The 19,788-nt window shown below is 39.8% G+C and overlaps 1 protein-coding gene across 13 annotated transcripts in view; it reads left to right on the forward strand.

Annotated features, from left to right (window-relative positions):
* Positions 1–18,046, forward strand: part of HEATR5A (HEAT repeat containing 5A) — a 125,651-nt gene extending 107,605 nt beyond the window's left edge. For 11 of the 13 annotated variants that reach the window (XM_075926962.2, XM_075926964.2, XM_075926967.2 and 8 more), the window contains 9 exons: positions 1,898–2,132; positions 2,572–2,820; positions 4,399–4,526; positions 5,002–5,149; positions 8,872–9,144; positions 11,276–11,500; positions 15,570–15,724; positions 15,905–16,118; positions 16,365–18,046. In XM_075926962.2, the coding sequence (XP_075783077.2) occupies positions 1,898–2,132; positions 2,572–2,820; positions 4,399–4,526; positions 5,002–5,149; positions 8,872–9,144; positions 11,276–11,500; positions 15,570–15,724; positions 15,905–16,118; positions 16,365–16,669 (1,932 nt within the window). In that variant the 3' untranslated portion in view covers positions 16,670–18,046. The remainder of the gene's footprint in view (positions 1–1,897; positions 2,133–2,571; positions 2,821–4,398; positions 4,527–5,001; positions 5,150–8,871; positions 9,145–11,275; positions 11,501–15,569; positions 15,725–15,904; positions 16,119–16,364) is intronic. The other 2 variants (XM_006116364.5, XM_075926969.2) reach the window with 1 other exon arrangement.
* Positions 18,047–19,788: the final 1,742 nt, after the last annotated feature.

Genomic DNA, 19,788 nt, shown 5'->3' on the forward strand with positions numbered 1-19,788 from the left:
TGTCTTTTTTTGAAAGAGCACTTTCGAAAGAAGGTGTTCTTCCTCGTGGAATTAGGTTTACCGCCGTCCAAAGAAAAGCCGCATTCTTTCGATTTAATTTCAAAAGAACGCGGCTGCAGTCTAGACGCAGGTGAAGTTTTTTCGAAAAAAGGCTACTTTTTTCAAAAAAAACCCTGAGTCTGGACACAGCCTAGGGGTAGACACACAATATATTTCACTTTTCACCAAAAAGGCTAGTAGCAATTGGACAGCTAACATGTTGATTGCCAGTGAAAATGAGGTCAAATCTGAGGCTGAATTAGGGAAGAAACAAATGAAAAATTACTTGGTCAAGTTAGATATCTTCAAGTTGCCAGAGCCTGAATAAATATGTCCGAGAATACTCAAGGGCTGACAGGTAGGAACACAAAAGTTATATTACCTCTGTGTTTGGCATTGGTATGACTATTAATGGCATACTGTATCTGATTCTGATGTCTACAGTTCAAGATGAATGATAATAAATTAGGATGGGTACAGAAAAGAGCCATGTGAATAATTAAAAGGATGGAACACGTGTCTTATAGTTTAGGCCCCGTGTCAGTGTTGGTTTTTTCATGGAAACATCGCAGGAAAATGTTTGAATTTCACATACTGACTCTGAAGTCCATTCTTCCTCTCTTCCCCAGCTGCTGTAATTTTTCCAGTAATGGGGAGACAGGAGCAGGCCATTCCAGCTTCTGCCTCCTTGCTGAGGCTGTGGCTACTCCTGGAAAATAAGTAGGCTGATGGGTGGTGAGCCCAGAGGTTGATGTCCCTTCCAGCCCAGACAGGGATCACGACCCAGTTCAATCCACACTAAGCCCATTACTGTCTGTCTGGACAAAGGGGAGAGTGGGGCAGTGTTCACAGTGCATAGCCTCGGGCCATCTTCTCACTAACAAGCCTCAAGAAGGCACTGAATCACCCTGTTGGTGAGACCAGGAAGCTGAGCTCAGAATCCACAACTTGGAACAAAAGTAGGCATGGGGTGGTGCTCCCTGAAGGAGTGTTCGGTGTGGGTGTCGGAGCTGTTCAAGCAGGATAATTGGGATGAGATCAGGATTCATCCCGTTTTATCTCTGCCAGAGCATGACTCCCTCACACACCTATGTGTGTTCCAGGCAGTACATTTTGGTCACAGCTCTTTGCCAGTCAATATTGCATTGTCTCCCCTGGCTTGACTTTCACTGTCAGCCAAGACTCCTAATCACCACAAGCTGTGATCATTTCCCTGCCACACAGCTAGACAGAAAGCTTACTCACCTCTCTCCTCCCCCTTTCCCCCCAGGAGGCCAAATTAGCCCAAAATCATGATTTTTTTTTTCCCCAACAGAAGGGAAGTGGAAGCAGGCATTTCTGCTTCCCTATGCCCACTGTTAGAGAAATCATGGTATTGGGCTAATGTCACGATAACTATGCAGTCTGTTAAATGTTGATTTACACAGGGCCTTCACTTAAAGTGGAAAAACTCAAGCAGCTCAATTGATTTAGCTTTTCCACAAAAAGGTGAAACGGTAAATTGATTACAATGGGGACAGACATTTGATATTTAGAAGGCTCTTCAATCTAGCAAAGATAAAAGATCCATTAGTTGGAAGTTGATGATTTCAGACTAGAAACCAAATGCAATTTTTTTATAATGAGTCAGTAACTGTTGGAACCACTTACCAAGGGTGGTTGTGGATTCTCATAAGTCTTTAAGTTGAGACTTGATGCTTTGATGGAAAATATGTCCTAATTCAACCACAACTCTTAGACTTGAAGCAGGAATTGATTGAAGAAAGCTCTGTGGCTTGTGTCATTCAGGAGGTCAGACTCATTGATCACAGTAATCCCTTTTGGCCTTAAAAATCTGTGACTGTTGCTCTTTGAACAGGTTTACATAGTTGCAGTTGAAAGAGAAAAAAAACAGAGTGACACACACAAGCAAATTTTGAAGATCACAAACTCTACAGATGAAAACCATGGAGCTTTAACTTCATCAGCTAATGGACTTCTGGACCTAGTTCAGGTGGACCTTGGGACTCTAAGCAAACTCTGGCTTGCTGCACTTCAAGATTTTGCTCTCTTAACTTTGCCTTCAGAATATGCCTCTCAACTGCCCGTTGAAGGTATGAAGGCAATTATGTACTTTTATTCATGTTAGATATCATTTGTATATGTGCACTTTATAAAACTCACAGTATATACTTTTACACAAATAAGATGTATTTTAAACTGAACCAGCGCACTATAATTTTGCAGGTATTTACCACAAGATCAGTGACTGATTATAGGATAAAGATTTCTCTGGAATGGAGTAGTAGTAGATTTTTAAGATGAATTAAAAAGACTAAAAGAAGTGTACTTGATTCTCTCTTTTTTATTAATAATTTTATTTATCAACAACAATCCTCTAGGTTAGCTTTGGTTGTTAAACAATTAAGAAATACCATGAAATGTTATAAAACAGTAACACTTTTATAATAATAAAGAATCTCAAAGCTGTAAGAGAAAATGATTTACAGCTGAAAATAGTCACATTATTTAAAACTTCGGGTTTTTTTGCAGGTGGTGCATTCTATACTGCAGAGACAATTGAAAATGCGAGACCACATTATCACAACTCCTGGGCTTTAATTCTTTATGCTACAGCATTATGGCTCACCAGCACAGGTTTCCTTGTGGTAGATGCAGATGAAGGAGTAACTAATCTCTCCAGACCTGTCACCCCAACTACAATGTGTCAAGATTCCACCTCCAGAGCTGCAGTGAAATCTCCTGAGGATGTGAATACTGACAGATTTCATCTTATCTTGGGTTGGTTGATGAGTATGTAATCTGTCTGGAATTTAGATTTTAAACAGTCATTTTAGTATAAATAATACTGTTATTGATACTTGGTAATATTTGCTTGTCTGCTCTTAATTGTGTTGGTGAATAATTGATATATTGGAAGTACCTACGGCAAGAACTGGTTTATAGCTTGGGGACAGAATTGCTGCCTGTCTTTCTTTTTCCTAGAATAATCAGAATCCAATGCAAAGTAAGCAGAACATGTGCCAATTTACTGCAATGCCCAAGAACCTACTAGTCTTTAAGTTTAGGAACAGTTTGTTTTGGTGACAGTGAAAATACAAGCTGACATTACTGACTTGACTGGGGTTACTGTGGAATTACACTTGTTTAATTAGCATGACAATAGGCTCCACAGTTTTAAATTAGCTTTTGATTAACCCATCAAAACGTAGAGCACCTGAGGCCCAACAGAGAACTTTTATTATTTCCTGCAGGTCTAGGGTTAGCAGGCCCAAGATTCATCTAAATTTCTTTGCCACATTTAGCTACTTAGGTGAGCATAGTAAGTTCAAAATAAGCTAAAAAATCAGCCTTTTTGTTAAATAAAAATACTAAGCCTTTGAGCTTCCAAGCTATGATTACAGTTTCCCTGTAAACTCATCCTGTCATGTAAATCAGTGTGTCAGGAGTTCACATGTTACATTTTGAGGTTTTCAGTTGTATCCTAAGTCAAAAATTCTATGGGGTAGTTACAAGAATTTTCCTTGTTATTGGACCCATATCTCAACATTTACATCATCTATCTCTGTGATTTTTGAAGCTGATTGTTATTTATTTCTAGTCTATTGCCTAGAGGCTTCTGTTCATCATCTCAGATACAGGTAGTCCCCGAGTTACGTGGATCCGACTTACGTCGGATCCGCACTTACGAACAGGGCTTTCTCGCCCCGGAGCTCGCAGGCAGCGGGACCGCCCAGAGCGCAGCGGTCCCGCCACCTCGACCTCCGGGGCGAGAAAAGCTGCTCCGGGTGCCCCTGGTCTGGTGGGGACCGTCTCCAGCAGACCAGGGACACGGGGAGCAAAGCCGCAGCGGCGGCGGAGTCCCGCGCCTCCCCGGCTTTGCCAGAGGGGAGAGATGGGTGGATTAGCCCATTCTGTTGTTTTGGTAATCAGTTTGGCCTAATTTCTGAAACACCAATTTTGATGCATAAATGTCTCCACCCTCATTTTCTTGTTCACCAAGCATGATCTCAGCATAGATTGAGTTATATCACATGCCTTTTTGTTTGGACTTACTCAGTTTTTTAGGTTTAGTTTTCTTGCACCTGTTGTTACATTCTTTGTTAAAAATAACTTGACCTACTTTTTGTGGTTCTTCCCAAGCAAGCAAAAAGTTACAGAACCTATTTTTGCAACAAGTCCCTGTCCAAAATGTTTACGGGTGGAGATTAATTTGCTGAGGCACGGAAATATAAAAGATTCATATGCTATTTCCATGTCTGATCAGCACATTGGCACCTTACTTGTTTTGATTTACAAATTTACTTGAAATATGTTTTCAGAAAACATTTTTTGTTTGTTTTCTCATGCTATTTACAGGAATTAGTGTGGAATTCCTCTGCTCACCTCGGTCAGATGCAGCAATGGAAAACATTACTGCTTGCCTACATGCTCTGCAAGCATTTCTTGATGTTCCTTGGCCTAGGTCTAAAATAGGTGGTGATCAGGTAACATGCTAATTTAGAAATTATTAGTTTTAATTCCAGGATATTGTGACTGTGAACTCTCAATTATCCTTCAATGTACAATAAATTTTAGTTTGCTCTTCTGTGGCACTGATTGTATTGTGCAATCCAAGCTGTTGCTTGTGTTCAGGTATAGCATGTTACATTTTCAAAGCATTGTGAAAATTTACTTTCAAGTACTGAATCCGTGATGCCTGTGGGCAGTTTTCCCTGGAAGCTGAGCACTTGGGCAGCCCCCCATAAGAGATTCAAATACCGCCAAACTGAGTAGTAGCGCATTCACAGCACCCATAGCAGGCAGTATGTGCTTCTGTTGGTGGTGCACATCTATATACCTCACTGCCTATAACAACATTTATTCTGCACATGGGTGGAAAAAATTAGAGAAAACATTGCTTGTGGGTAGTAAGTAAAGAGTTAGTGAATATCAAGATTTAGAACATTTCTCTTTCTACAGGAGCTTGGTGTGGAGTTGCTGAATGTTCTCCATAGACTCATACTGACCAGAGAATCAACTGATATTCAGCTTGCCACTCTTGAAGTAGTCCGACAGGTTATTTTTGCGTCTCAAGAACATGTGAGAGAAAAGCGGAGAAGTGCAGAAGGTATACACTCGATTGTTCTACTGTATATTTTCTGTGACCAGACATATTTCATCTATGATTCATAGATTAGTGGTTTTATTTGTCAAAGATGCTAAAAAGTTGTGTTGAGAAGTCACTGATGGGGTGTCCTGCCAGGCATCTTTCTCTGTGCAGTTATGATAACCTTTTGGCTACCTGCATGTGCTCACCCTGAATTCTGCACTAAATCTGCACGACTGCCAGCACAGCAGACTCTGAAAGCTCCTCCTTTCCCCAAAGTCCTAAAAATCAGATAAGAGATGAAGGCACCAGACCAGGTTTATTGTAAGCGAAGCTCAGTAATAGTACCGAGTAGACTTTGCGGATGCTAAGAATGTATGCCCATGACAATGGACTCAGTTCATTCAGTGGTGGGATCTCCGAGGCTGGACAAGGACAGCCCCTTTAAGATACATTTTTATGCACAGATGCATTCAAGTTATACATCACTCCTGACACATCAAGTGCCACCCTCAGATGTACTTAGCTACTAGACATTACCTTGCACATGGTGGTTTGATTAGAGCATCGCTATCTATCATGCTATCATCTTTGACCCCATCCTGAACTTGGGTCAGTATGTCCCTGTTATCTTTGAGGAGTGTTTTAGTACCAAGATGTATCCTAACGAGGTGCTCTGTTAGCATCCCTCTGGAATGTGTTTATAGCCTGTGCATAATACTCTTAGGTATGAGTGTTTCTGCGATATCAGCCCTGTTCTTGCTAAGTTCTGCAAGCAGAGCCTGCCTTGTGCTCACAGCTTAACTTAGCCTTATTCTTGACCATTGTTGCTTAGGCCTGAGGCCTGGCTTCAGGCTGTGATATATGGGCTTATGTTTTAGGCCCTCTTCTTGCTACAGAACTCACTAATCTCATTGATCTAAAGATACTTCAGAAAATCAGGTCAGTTGTAAAATTGCAATACAGGAGTGCAGTACAGGAGTACCAGCTTTTTCCTAGTGTGAAAATATAGACGTTTTAAATAAAGCAACTGTGATTGTTACTTATCCAGCTCCTAGCAGCATTGAGTACAGTTGAAGAATTACGCATTTGCTCCTGGGTTAGATACAACCTGTAACATTCACTATATTTAAATGACAGGTTTTTCTTCCATCTATAGGTGTAGAATGAAATCAAATTTTATTTCCTATAAAAAGAGTACATATGCATAGAATTTTGTACCAAAACATTTTTTATAATTGGCAGTGGAAAGAAACTTCATATTGTAATAGTGTGTTCAAAAATACTGTTTATATTTTCAAAGGTAACTACATATATTGGTAATAGTATATTGTACTACATTTGCTATGAAAAGTTGCCCAGCCTGTGACTTGCTGAATGCAGGACAAGTTGTAAGACCAGGGCAAAAGAATGTAAAAGTCTAACTACGTGCTATTGGAGATAATTCAAACTGAAGCATATCCTAGAAACCACAAATATTCTTTCACCAGTTACTTTTGAGACACCCTACTATGGACCCAAATGTGCTTTTATTTTGACCTTTAATTCCTGTAGTTCTAGATTTGTTATTGAATCTTAGAATTTTTAATATTATAGTAAAACATAGCTCTTGTGTTGTCTTGTGTCTATGCGCTCAAAGTGATTTGCAAACACTGAATCCTTAAAAGCAAACCTGAGACAAATGTTATATGAATTTTATGACTAAATAAAGTGAAGCAAGTGCAACAGAGATTACATTGCCCAAAGTCAGACATAATTTGGTGATATAACCAGAAATTGAACCCATCAATACTATCTGTAGCCCCTTCGCCCATTTCTAACCAGTACTTTTTCTCTCCTATGTTGATGAATAAGGTTGAAGATCTAGTAAATTCAACTATAGAAGAAGTGTTCATACGATCATATTTCTGTTAACTTAATGTATAGGTATAAGTAAACAAAGGCACTTTGGAAAGAGGGAGAAAAAGCATTTTTAAAACAAATAGCAGAAATATTCAAAACACAAGACCTGAGTCACTAGAAATGTAATTATTGTAGTGGTTCTTGCCCAGACTACACTGTCTCTGTTTGTGGAGTGCATCCTCACCAAGAGTTCTTCCATCAACTTAAGAGGGGCAGGGGTGGAGGAGGCGATTCAGAGCTTGGGCTCTCAGCTCCATGTGTAACGCCCTGCTCCAAGTCAGGTTACACCCCAGGCTCCCAAGCAGCTGCCCAAGTGGTCAGAAGTCACCAGGTGAGAGCTTGGGAGCCACCCAGACTCCAGGCACAGAGCTCCCTCCCAGGAGCCAGGCTTTGGTGGGGAGCATTTGTGCAGTATTTGGACTCCTCATGGCAAGCCAGGAGCCTCTAGGTAGAAGCCCAGCTGGCAGTGGGAAGCAGGCAACCTGGGCAGCCGCTGGGTTTGGGGTGCAGCTGATTACCAACCAGCGCAGGCTCAGCTGGGCGCAGAGAGTCTGGGGGGGGGGCAGCCAGACTCTTGCTGGGCCCCCCACATCTGCACCACTTTTTATGTCAATTTCATAGCTCCAGCATGGAGCCATGACATTGACAAGAATGAGAGACAACAGGCAATGTAATAATGCATTGTCTGCACTGACACAGCATTGCCCTATTTACACTGATTGATCTAATTTCTCTCCCTCCAATCTTGTTTCCTCTGCTGACTTCCAGTCCCCTTCCTTGGGCTCCCAATCTAGTCTGTCCCTCTACTTACGTAGCTCTTGGCCCAATTTCCCCCACTCCCTGACTCTTTATGCTAGTCCCCTTGCCTAACCATTCCCAGGGGTCTCCCACAATTCCTTGTCAAGTCTATTTCGTTCCCCAGTTCCCTCCTCCCCCCAGTATATCCCTGTGTCCTTATCCAGCCAGTCATGGCCTCTCTTCCTCCAGTAGCTTCTCATCCCCATGCTCAACCTTTCCCACATCCCCTCCCTCAACTCGTAGCGGTAATTTGTCTGTCTTCCTCTCCCTTCCAGTACAACTCTCATCAGGCACTTTGTCCCAATCTACTCCATTCCTTCCCTCTGGTCTAGCTCTTGTCCCCACTGCACTTGAGTCAGGTGGCTTACTTCTGTATGCTACCTGAATGCAAGTAGAGGGTAATTGAAAGCACACTGGAGAGAAGCTCCATGCTTTCAGTTCCATTGCCTGGCCCCATCTCAGCTCACAGCAACCAGGGCTAGCAATTCCATGAGAACCCCAGCCTTGCCTCTGTAGCGTTAGGGTAGAGCATGTTCTGTCGTTCTCTGGGGGGCATGTGCACAGTTTGGTCCCACATAGGAGCTTTGAGGAGCTGGAATATGCTCAGTGAGGATGGAATCTTCAGACAATGTAACTGCTGTGGTGACTGATGAGAGTGAATGTTCCTTCTGGACTGCATAGGGATATAAAACATTCCTCTCCCCTGTGTACATGGTAGTCAATGCCCCCAGCTTATCTGGCCTCTTCCTAGGCTCCCTAGGCATTCCTTAAGTAAGTCCATCCCTCTTTCCCCTTCTTTGTAACCCAAAGGACCCTTAATAGAACGATGTCCTTTTCTCTTGCTGGACAAATACCACTTTCAGTTGAGGTGAGTGCATCCCAATAAAATTCATTTCAAACTACAGTTGTCCTCTAAGAGAACTGTTAACACTGTGCTGTACTAGTTTCAGAAATGCAAAATTATTCCCTGCTGCTACAACAAAGATTTTGTCAACAAAAAAATACATGCTTAATGTCCTCCTTATATTTTCTTTTCACTATAGTTGATGATGGTGCTTCAGAAAAGGAGACCTTGCCAGAATTTGGAGAAGGCAAAGACACAGGAGGACTGGTACCTGGAAAATCATTAGTCTTTGCAACACTGGAATTATGTGTTTGCATTCTAGTGAGGCAGCTCCCCCAGCTTAACCCTCAAGTAACTGGTAGCCCTGCAGTTAAAGCTGGAAAACCTCAGTTGTTGTCAGAGAGTGGAAGTAGATTGATATCTGCAGCATTGGTTATCCTCTCAGACATTCCAGCAGTCTGCTCCCCTGAAGGTAGGATGTGATACCAGCAAGTGATTTTGCTACAAGGGAAGATAAAATGAAACGAGGAGGAGGAGGAGGCTAGAATAATGTATCATTACTACGTAACTTTCTTTGCTGGATAAATTCTGGGACAAGGTCTTGGAGATTTACCTATGACAATTTTTCAATTGTTTTATTGTACTACAAAGTTTAAAGAAAGCTCATAGATACAGGAGCAGTACTGTGAGAGGATAAAGTAGTTTTCTCTACTTTTCTTTCATCTTTCTTCTATAAAGTAATCAGACATGTTTTATCTCACATAGAAATATGTATGATAATTGCATACTTTCTTTATAGACCCTCCGTTTAGGAATTTATAATAGGGCTGACAATTAACATGTGTTAACGCCTGCGATTAACACAGAACATAATGCATTTATTTTTTAAACACATTAATCGCAGGTGTTTCTGTGGCGCTGCCCCTTTGAAATGCTGCCAGGATGTTTCAAAGGGGCAGCACAGTAGGAGCCTGGAATCAGCTGGAGTTGCCAGCTGACCCTGGGCTCTGTGCAGCCCTGCCTCTTTGAAGCACTGCCCTGGCATTTCAAAGGAGCAGCGTGATGCAGCCTGAGATCAGCTGGGGACTCCAGCTGATCCCAGGCTCCTACTGTGTTGCCCCTTTGAAATGCCAGGTTGGTGTTTCCAAGGGGCAGCGCTGCACGGGCCAGTTGGGCATTCCAGCTCATCCCGGGCTCCGTGCAGCACTGTCCCTTGGGAATACCACCACGGCATTTCAAATGGGCAGCCCGGGACCAGCTCAGCTGCGGCAGTGTTTCAAAGGGGCAGTGCTGCAGAAATCTGGAATCAGCTGGAGTCCTCAGCTGACCCCAGGCTCAGTGCAGCTGCCCCTTTGAAATGCAGCAGCAGTGTTTCAAAGGGGCAGGACCACGGGAGCCCGGGATCAGCTGGAGTCTCTAGCTGATGCTGGGCTCCTGCAGCACTGTCACTGTCCTTTGGAAACATGGCGCCCAAGAGGCAGCACTGCATAGAGCCGGAGTCAGCTAGAATCCCCAGCTGACTCTGGGCTTCTGCTGCTCTGCCCCTTTGAAACACCGCCGCAGCATTTTAAAGGGGCAGCGCACATGATTAATCAGATTAATTTTTTTAATTGCGCGATTAATAGCTATTAATTTTAATTGCTTAGCAGCCATAATTTATAATATAGTCTGAAAAATGTGCTCCAAAGGGAAATGTCATATTATGTTTGTCCAATCTTGTAAATTACAGAAACAAAAAATAGGAAGGTAGTGTTTCTCTTATCTGAACTTCATGCCAGACTTAATTTTTAAGTCACCAAGCCTTGTTAGATTATTTTTAAAATAATGTAATTAGACTAATATGTATCTATCTTGTCTTATTGCCTTTCATTATTTTTTACCTTCATGCTCCTGTAACCAAACTTTCTTCATCGTTGCTGGGTTAGATCTATTTTAAATCATAATTCCCTTGAAACTGAGCCCTGTCACTGTATTTCTGTAAAATATTATTCATGCCTATGGTATTATACAGACTATGAATACAGCTATTCGTATCTTTACGAATTTCACATCTATGAGCTGTGAAAATTGCCCTTCACTGTTGACCTTTTGTGTCATGGTCACCATCCTGCCAATGCAAAAGGATGATGAACTCCTTCTGGAAACAGTCACCAACTCTCATGTTCAATCGTAAGGATTCATGTTGGATAGTAATTGTCTTTTGTTACTTTCAATCCAGTGACTGTCATCTTTCAGAATGTGAGAAATGACCTTAGATATGGCATTGTTAAGGCTCAGGCACTATTTGTGGAATTTCCTTCTGGAGTTTAATTTGCAAATTTTGTATCCATACAGGGCTCTAAAAATGACATTCTGACTTAAAAGGATTTAAGCATTTCTTTCAGTAGCCAATCTGCCTCTACATTTGACATTAAAAATCACATGCTGTTTAAATACATTTTCTGAACCCAAGACTTACAATAAGTAGGCAACTTTTAGAAATGAAAAGTGTTTAGACATACAATAGAAGAAGGGAATTGAAGAAAAGTGATTTAGAAAATAACAAATGCTCTAAGTGTTTTGCTTTATACAGTGACACAGCAAGCATTTGTTTTGTCTCACAGGAAGTGTTTCAGTACTCCCTACTATCCTGTACTTAATTATTGGAGTCCTCAGAGAAACTGCTGTGAAATTGCCAGATGGCCAGTTACCTTTGACAGTTGCTGCATCTTTACAAGCTCTTAAGGGCATACTGTCTTCTCCTATGGCTCGAGCAGAGAAGAGCAGAACTGCTTGGACTGAACTTCTTCGTAGTGCTTTAGTCACAGTTCTTGACTGTTGGGATCCAGGTAAGCAAAAGTGAGAATTGGACAGTGAAAAGTTGCTTGGTGTAGATAAAATTCAAATAGCTCTAGAAGATTGAGATGATGGAAGAACTGAACTACTCTTTTATATAACTTAATGTTTAAGCCCTGGTCTACACTATGGATTTATTTTGAAATACCTCAAAGATTCGCCACCCCTGCTCTGGAGTGTTGCTCTGTTTCGTGCACACACATTTCATAGAGCTGAAACCATGCAACTTGATTCGTTACTTCCTTGAGCTGTTACTGCAAATATATATATCATGTATCTGTATGTGACTGCTCATGTTTTTTCCTGGCCATTTCTAATTTTCCAAGCCCTAAAGTTTCCATCTGTTATGTGAAACTGTTCCACAGCAGAATAGATTTCATTATTGCAAACCTTTCCATGATATTCAACCTAATTTTTCTTTCTTTAATTTCATCTCATCATTTATATCTTGTTACCATTTTAAATAACTCTTAACTTTCTTTGTCCTTGAGTTTTATCTACAGGAACTTGAAGGGTGTGATTGTGTCATCCATTACCACATTTATTGATTTCTTACCAGAGCTCCTGTATGTCCATCTGGAGAGAGCATTTGGTAAAAAGGCCATGTATATAGGAAGTGGAGTAGGCAAATAGGTTATGTTATCAGGAGTGTTGTGAGCAATATATATGAAGTAATTCTTCCACTCTTCTCTGCACTGATTAGGCCTCATTACCAGGCAACTGGAGTATTGCGTCTAGTTCTGGGCACCATGTTTCAAGAGAGATGTGGAGAAATTGGAGAGGGTCCAGAGAAGTGTAACAAAAATGATTAAAGGTCTAAAAAACATGACTTGTGAGAGAAGACTGAAAGAACTGGGTTTGTTTAATTTGTAAAAGAGAAGACAGAGAAGACGTAACAGCTTTCAAATACCTAAAAGGGTGTTACAGAGAGGAGGGAGAAAAATTGTTCCTTTTGCCTCTGATGATAGGACAAGAAGCAATGGGCTTGAATTGCAGTAAGTGAGGTTTAGGTTGGATATTAAGAAAAACTTCCGATCTGTCAGGGGGGTTAAACACTTCAATAAGTTGCCTAAGGAGATTGTGGAATCTCCATCATTGGAAATATTTAAGAGCAGGTTAGACAGACATCTAGCAAGAATGATCTAGATCGGAAGTGGGGAACCTAAGACCTGGAAGCCCCCGGCTTTCATCTCTCTGTGGGCTGGCGCACACAAAATCTACTAGCCTGGGCCCTCCAAGGCTCTGGTGTATGAGGGAAATGTGGAGAATATCTTTGTCCTTCTCAGTCAGAGGCCCTTAGTGGGGCAAGGGGTTGTTTTTGTTCTCACTTGTGTGCGGCCCCCTGACTGATTTTTCTCTGTGTAAGCAGCCCCCAAGCTAAAAAAGATTTTTCTCCCTTGATCTAGATGGTCCTTGGTCCTGCCGTGGGGACAGGTGACTGACTTGAGGACCTCTTGAGGTCCCGTCCAGTTCTAATATTCTATGACTCTATGTTTTAAAATGTGTTCCTTAAAATGTGCTAACACATTTTTTAAATTTTTCTTAGGTGTGACCTGTTTACCCAGCCTAGACATGGGCTTGCAGGTGTGGTAGATAATTACACGCTTAGACTACATACAGACATTTTATTTAAAAAGATTAATTTAATTCCTGAGGCCCTCTGATGCTTTCCCCCGCCCCTGCCCAGAATCTCTTCAGTTAGCAGTTTATTACTGACAAGAGGATTTCCAGTAGAGTGCAATATTTCAAGAGTAGTTATCTCAGAGCAATATTGAGAGGGATTGTTATCCCTCTCTGCTCTGTGATGTTTTGCTTCTGAGCAAGCAGCCTAACATTATACTGTCCTTTTTATTTTTTCATTTCCATTGCTTCCCCGAAGACTCCTGTGTAACTTGCTGTCTTATCACCTCTTCGCTATGTCTTGCTCAACATGACAGTTTTGTTTTTTATCCTCTTCGAATAGTTTGGAATATTTTAATTCCTTTTACATTTCTGAAACATTATTAGCTTGTATTTTTTTCAATCTTATTATTATTTTATTTTCTGACCATGCTTCTCATTTCTGTAAGTCTTTTGGTATCAGTTTTCCTTTCTTCATTGGTGTCACAACACCTCCCAGTTCAGCATTACCTGAAAATGTCTAACAAACAGCTACTCTGTGTTCCAAGTGATTGAAGAAAATGTTAAATACAATCTTAACACTGACTTCTGGGACACCACTTTTCAACTTGAGATATTGTTATCCAACACCCCACTGCATGTTTATGGATTTTTACTGCTCAATGTGTATGACAGCATTCTTCTCCTAGCCAATTTGAGTAAATTGTGACCGTGAGATTTTGTGAGGCAGTATCAAACGCTTTAAAATTCAATTACATCAAAAATACTGTATTACCTCAGCCATTAATTTTGTAGTTCAGTTATGTAATATGATTAAGTTTCATAAAGCCTAATCTTAAATAATAAAAAACCCTGTTCATTACTCATTTTAGTTGATTTCGCTTAATAGTTAATGCTGTTAACCTTCAGTCCACTGTAAAATATAAATTCCAGCAATGGCGAGGAATGTTTTCATATTTCTCTAAGATTTTACCATTACATTTGCAGTTCCTATTAATAACTTCAATCAAATTCCATGCACCTGCCTCAACAAGTGGAAAACTTGATGGAACCAGTGGGGATTAGGGAAGCCTCGGGATGAATATTTGCTGTGGGGAGGCAATACATCCCCTTACAGAGTTTTTACCCACTTATTGGTCAGCCTGGGAGAAAGGGAGTTGATTGGTCAGTCATCTTCCTCTTTCAGTAATTTAAACCCTAACCCAGGGCACGTGGTGCTGCTTTTTGCTACATTCCAGCTCCCATTCTCCCCACCCCCTATTGATGGCTTTGTTGTTGTTCATTGCAAATGCTCTGGGTCTGACCAGTCACCTGAGATCAGGAAGAAATGTATTCTTCCTTTAGGCCGTGTCCAGACTCAGGGGTTTTTTCGGGAAAAGTAGCCTTTTCCCGAAAAAACTTCCCCTGCGTCCAGACTCAAGCCGCGTTCTTTCGAAATTATTTCGAAAGAACGCGGCTTTTCTTTCGATGGCGGTAAACCTCGTTTCACGAGGAAGAACTCCTTCCTTCGAAAGTTCCTCTTTCGAAGGAAGGCGTTCTTCAATGTAAAGAGGCCGTCTTCGAAAGAGAGCATCCAGACTCGCTGGGTGCTCTCTTTCGAAAAAGCGGATTTCCTCTATCAAAAGATCCGCCTGCAGTCTAGACGTGATCTTTCGAAAGAGGCTCTTTCAAAAGATGCTTTCGAAAGAGGCTCTTTCGAAAGAAGCCTGCAGTCTAGACATAGCATTAGGGACCAAATTGGCAGAGGCCTGGGGACGTTGGTTGGTTGGCTGGCTGGCTGGCTGGGAGCACAGTTAAGTTAAATACAATTTAGTAATTAGTAATAGTAATGAGCAAAGATATTAGTTTGACACTATCTGCGGCCTGCTTCCAATGAGATGAAAAGGAACAGTTCCCCGAAGTAAATAAATCTGGGATTTTGTGATGGACCTTATGCTCACATGCACAGAGCCTCTTTTCAGTCACCTGTGTCAGAGGGCTAGGTAGTAGGGCTCAGAAGAGCGAGTTGAGAGGTAGGCTAAGGAAACTCTACCTCCCCGTTCTAGTGGGAGTCCTTTCATGCCCCGCTTAAATTATGTAAAATGTCTGGTATGTAGGTATGGTAACAAAGTAGTGTAGTGCCCTTTCCTTGTGTCAGATTTAATCAAGTTGCAGCCTGCTTCTTGAAATCCATCCCTATGTATGTCTTCATTTGTTGCCATGTCCAGATCCATTGCCAGTGATTTTAGATTCTTCTGAAAACAGTTGCATCAGTACATTCAAAAGAAAAAAGTTCTTATTATAAGATTGACATGCTTTCTCCTTTGTATAATTCCATTCAGACATTATATAGAAAATGCCACATCAAAAATGCTTCATGAGCCCTTTTTACATCATTTTAGAGCATTCGAATTTGAAATATTACTTTTAGAGTATGAATTTATGAGACTGTTTTATCTTTAGTAGATGGATCTCAACAAGAACTTGATGAAATCAGCCTGCTTACTGCCATTACAGTATTTATTTTGTCTACAAGCCCAGAAGTTACTACCATAGAGTGCCTTCAGAAGCGTTGTATTGAGAAGTTTAAAATGGCACTTGATTCAAAAGATCCTGTAGTAAGTACTTTTCTAGCTAGAGGAGTATTTCAAGCTAAAAGTTTTTTAGCACATTTTCTGTTAAGGTTTTTTTCTTATAAAAGCTTTAAAATTGTTGTACATTCCATGGCTTTCTGACTTGGAGTTTTAAGTGTTACTTTGTTTACATTCAGTATTGAAATTGTAACTTTTCCTGTTTAGGTACAGCTTAAGTGCTATCAGCTGCTACTTTCCATCTTTCAGTTTCCCAACAGAGATGTTTCATACCCTTACATTCATTCTTTGGCAACATCTATTGTGAGGAAACTGCAGGAAACAGAAAAAACAAAACCTGAGAGTTCTGCTGAACTGCAAGTCATTCAGGAAGGAATAAAGGTGGTAACTGTTCTTGTTGCCATGGCTGAGGAAGCTCATCGTAAGTCCTGAAATTCCAAATGCCCTTCTAATGTCTTATGTGGCTGTGGGGAATCAACTAAAATAAAATGTATTCCCCCACAACTATAATTTTGAACAAAATTTAATGACTAGTTGCACACTAATTAACCGTGCGGTCACAGAAAAATGTTAACTCTTTTTATTTGAGCTTAGTTACTCATTAGAATTTGAAAATGTTGAAAAATTATTATATTGTATATTGAAGCATTGTTTTTAATTTTCATAGGTGCTTGTTTGGTGACCTGCCTCTTACCCCTTCTTATTTCCTTTCTTTTGGATGAGAATGCTTTGGGGTCTGCCACAAACTCAGCAAGAAATCTACATGAGTTTGCTTTGCAACACGTGATGCAGATTGGGCCACAATACTCATCAGTTTTTAAAAAAGTAATGGCTTCCTCTCCAACTATGAAAGCAAGGCTTGAATCGGCTGTAAAAGGCAATCAGGAAAGCATCAAAGTCAAGACAACACCTAAACATGCAAAGAATCCTGGGAAAAGTTCAAGCATTCAACTAAAGACCAACTTTCTCTGAAGTATTTTACTTCTCAGAAGTATTGTAAGCACTTTGATAACATTGCAAAAAAAAGTCCTGTTTGATTTCTAATTACACTAGTCGGAAAGAGTTGGTTTCAGTCTTAGTTCAGTTTTTATTTGAAATCCAGAGAGGTTTTTTTAAAACAAAATTCTTTAGAGAGTTGCGTTCTGTTAAATATAATTGACTTTTTAAATGTATCTGAGCACTCTCAATAAAACTTAGCAAAGGTAATATAAACTATATATTTACATTCATACAATAAAATCTGTGAGAACTGTGCATTTCTAATATCAATACAGACAAGAAATATGATTTAAGTATATTCAGGGGCCAGCCATTCTCTTTCATTAAATAAACTGAATTATTTTTGGCAATGCCTGTTTAAAACAAAAGTTACTCTGACTACTGATTTCGGATTTAACTGGGGCATAAGTTTACTTGCTGTTCAAAGTCTTTCCTAAGTACTATTTTAACATACTGCATATATTAAATGTCCTTCTAATTCTTAAGATAAATTATTGTTGAGCTCTAATATCCAACTGCATTTAAGATAATATGGACTGCTTTAATTAAATGCTAATAAACTATTGAGCTGTCCAAGATACAACAATATAGCACTCACCGTTAAATTGCAGCTTTACAATGCCTTTTGACTTAGGCCCCAGTTTGTCAGTGACTTGCAGTGGAACTTATGTGCTTACAGCAAAAAGCGCGTGTGTAAGTTTTTGCACAACTGGTGCCTTATTGCTTGGTGTAATGCCTCACTTTTCAGGATGTACTTTTTTAATTTAACTTTGTTATGCTAGCCAGACAGTTAAAACTTACATATTCTGAACAGGATTGCAGTTTGGGTTCACTGTGCCTCTGATTCAGACATCTATCTATCTAGATGCATCTGTTTCATGACCTTTAAATGATTAAGTATCCATACATAACTCACACTAATATACATATCTTTTCAAGGGCATAGAACTAGTGAGAGTCAAAATACAGCAGACTTAAAAAGTACAAAACTGTAATTTTTATCAAGGAACATATTTTAATATAGAACAAAATTCTAATTATTGAAATACAATGGCTATGAAGTATTTTCTGATGGATTGCCTTTTTTTTTCTTTGCTTTTGTGCCAGTATTAGCTCAGTAAACCAAATACTGTCAAAATGAGCATAATATTTCCTTGTTAAAATTTAGACAAGAAAAGAAAAGCATCTACAGAGCTGAGAAACACACTGTGACTCAGGAAGAGTGTGATGTACTGTATTTTATTATAAGATTTGTATATAGATACTATTGTAAATTGTACAGAATTAACCCTTTGACAAATTCTAACAGTTCATTTTTCTAATTCACATAAATAAACTTAATTTTCTTCAGGTGAGTTTGTTTTTCACTTTATCTGATAGAAGGAGTTGGCTTTAAGAGTTATTTTAAAAATTTTGATTGTAATCATTACTCCCAATCCATACAGTGTTCCTCTCAGAATTATTTACTATGATTTAAATTATTAATCTTATAGTAAATATAACTATTTATATTTACTATAAGATGTAAAAATCAAACAGAATTAACAGTGGCTAATGAGAACTGCAAAAACATTCTTGTAATGGGATGAACAGACACTCTCACATTTATGAACAGCATTAACCTGTTCTTGAAGAGGGAATGACCTTGAGGATACAGATTGACCCAAACTTTATGGCCAGGCTGTCAAAGAGATTTTGGTACCCAGCACGATTTTCAAAAGCATCTTTATGCCTAACTGCCTTAACCATCTCTCTGCATCTTTAGGCTCCTATTTCCTTGGAGCCATGGATTAGAATGCCCTCAGACTGGCATTTGGTGATGTCTTTCTTTTTTAAACTAGGAGAACAGAACAGTTTAGGAAATGTAGTTTGTAGGGCTACCATGATATATAGTAGTTCTAGTCAAGGACAAGACATGGTGGTAAATAAGGAATATAGTTGGTTACCCCTACTGGGGGTTTGAGACTTATTTAATGGCTCCTTTCCCCTCTGGCTTATTCTGTCAGTAAAGAAAAATGGTTAACAACACAAAAAAAGCTAAATGTAAAGTCAAGGATGATTATTTAAATGTCTAAATATTAGTACTGTACTTACTGGTGTAGCATATGGGCTCCTAGCAAAATTACCATCACAATGTAAAGACCAACCTATTGCTTAGTTCCCTCTCACCTTCCCCAAGGGAACAAGGGATGTTTTTCTTCTTCCTCTCTCTCTTTTTCTACCAATTTGTCATATATGGTTCTTTAGTGTTACTGTGAGAGAGCTCCATTAAAGAATTCTGTTTTCCTTGAATAATGGTGAGATCTGTGGTCATGCTCACCTATGTCTAGATTTAGAGCTTTCTCAGTATTGCCCATTTCTTGACCTCAAAAACTTCATCTTGGAAGCTGACAGTTTTATATTTCCTGAGGAAAGTAGTTGCTAGGAATATTATTAATTTGGACAGAGGAGTGGGTAGAGAGGGTGTTCTTTTTAAATACCTTGGGCTAATTTCTTGAAGGGCCATAAAGAGTCATCCAGACTTTGAATCTGACATGTTATTTTACAATGTAAAGAGCAGAGCACTAGAGTGATGAGCCCTTTGGCAGAAACACTGCCGAGAAGGCAGGCTGTTGCATTTGGGATATATTAATACTTCCTCCCTTGATTTAAAGTATAAAGTTTGTATCTACTTATTTATTTAAAAAAACTCTGCCTCTGTTAATTATTAGTAACATTTTATTATTATCAGGTTATGAAAATGTTAAGTCTCTTGGCATACTTTTCTTAACTGTTTTTGCATGCTGCATTAGCAGCAATCAAACCTGCCAAAAGGCAAGTAAAAAATAAGAGCATAAAAAGATTGCCCCATGTCTTTCAGAGAATTGGAATGGCATAGTTAACATTTTAATTATCTGTCTGGTGGAGAGGGATTGGAGCTATGTGGTTTGGCATTTGGTGATCACTGTCTTGAAGGCCCAGATGAAGTACTAAATGTGTTATTTTTGGACCTGGTTTACAGTTCTACCATGACAGCTGTCTTCAAGATAAATTGCAGTGTGTTTGGAACCATTTGAAACAGGTTATTTAATCAAAATAGAATTACATTTACA

This window comes from Pelodiscus sinensis, chromosome 5 (assembly GCF_052426305.1).
Source record: "Pelodiscus sinensis isolate ZL-2025 chromosome 5, ASM5242630v1, whole genome shotgun sequence".
Classification (NCBI taxonomy): Eukaryota; Metazoa; Chordata; order Testudines; family Trionychidae; genus Pelodiscus; species Pelodiscus sinensis.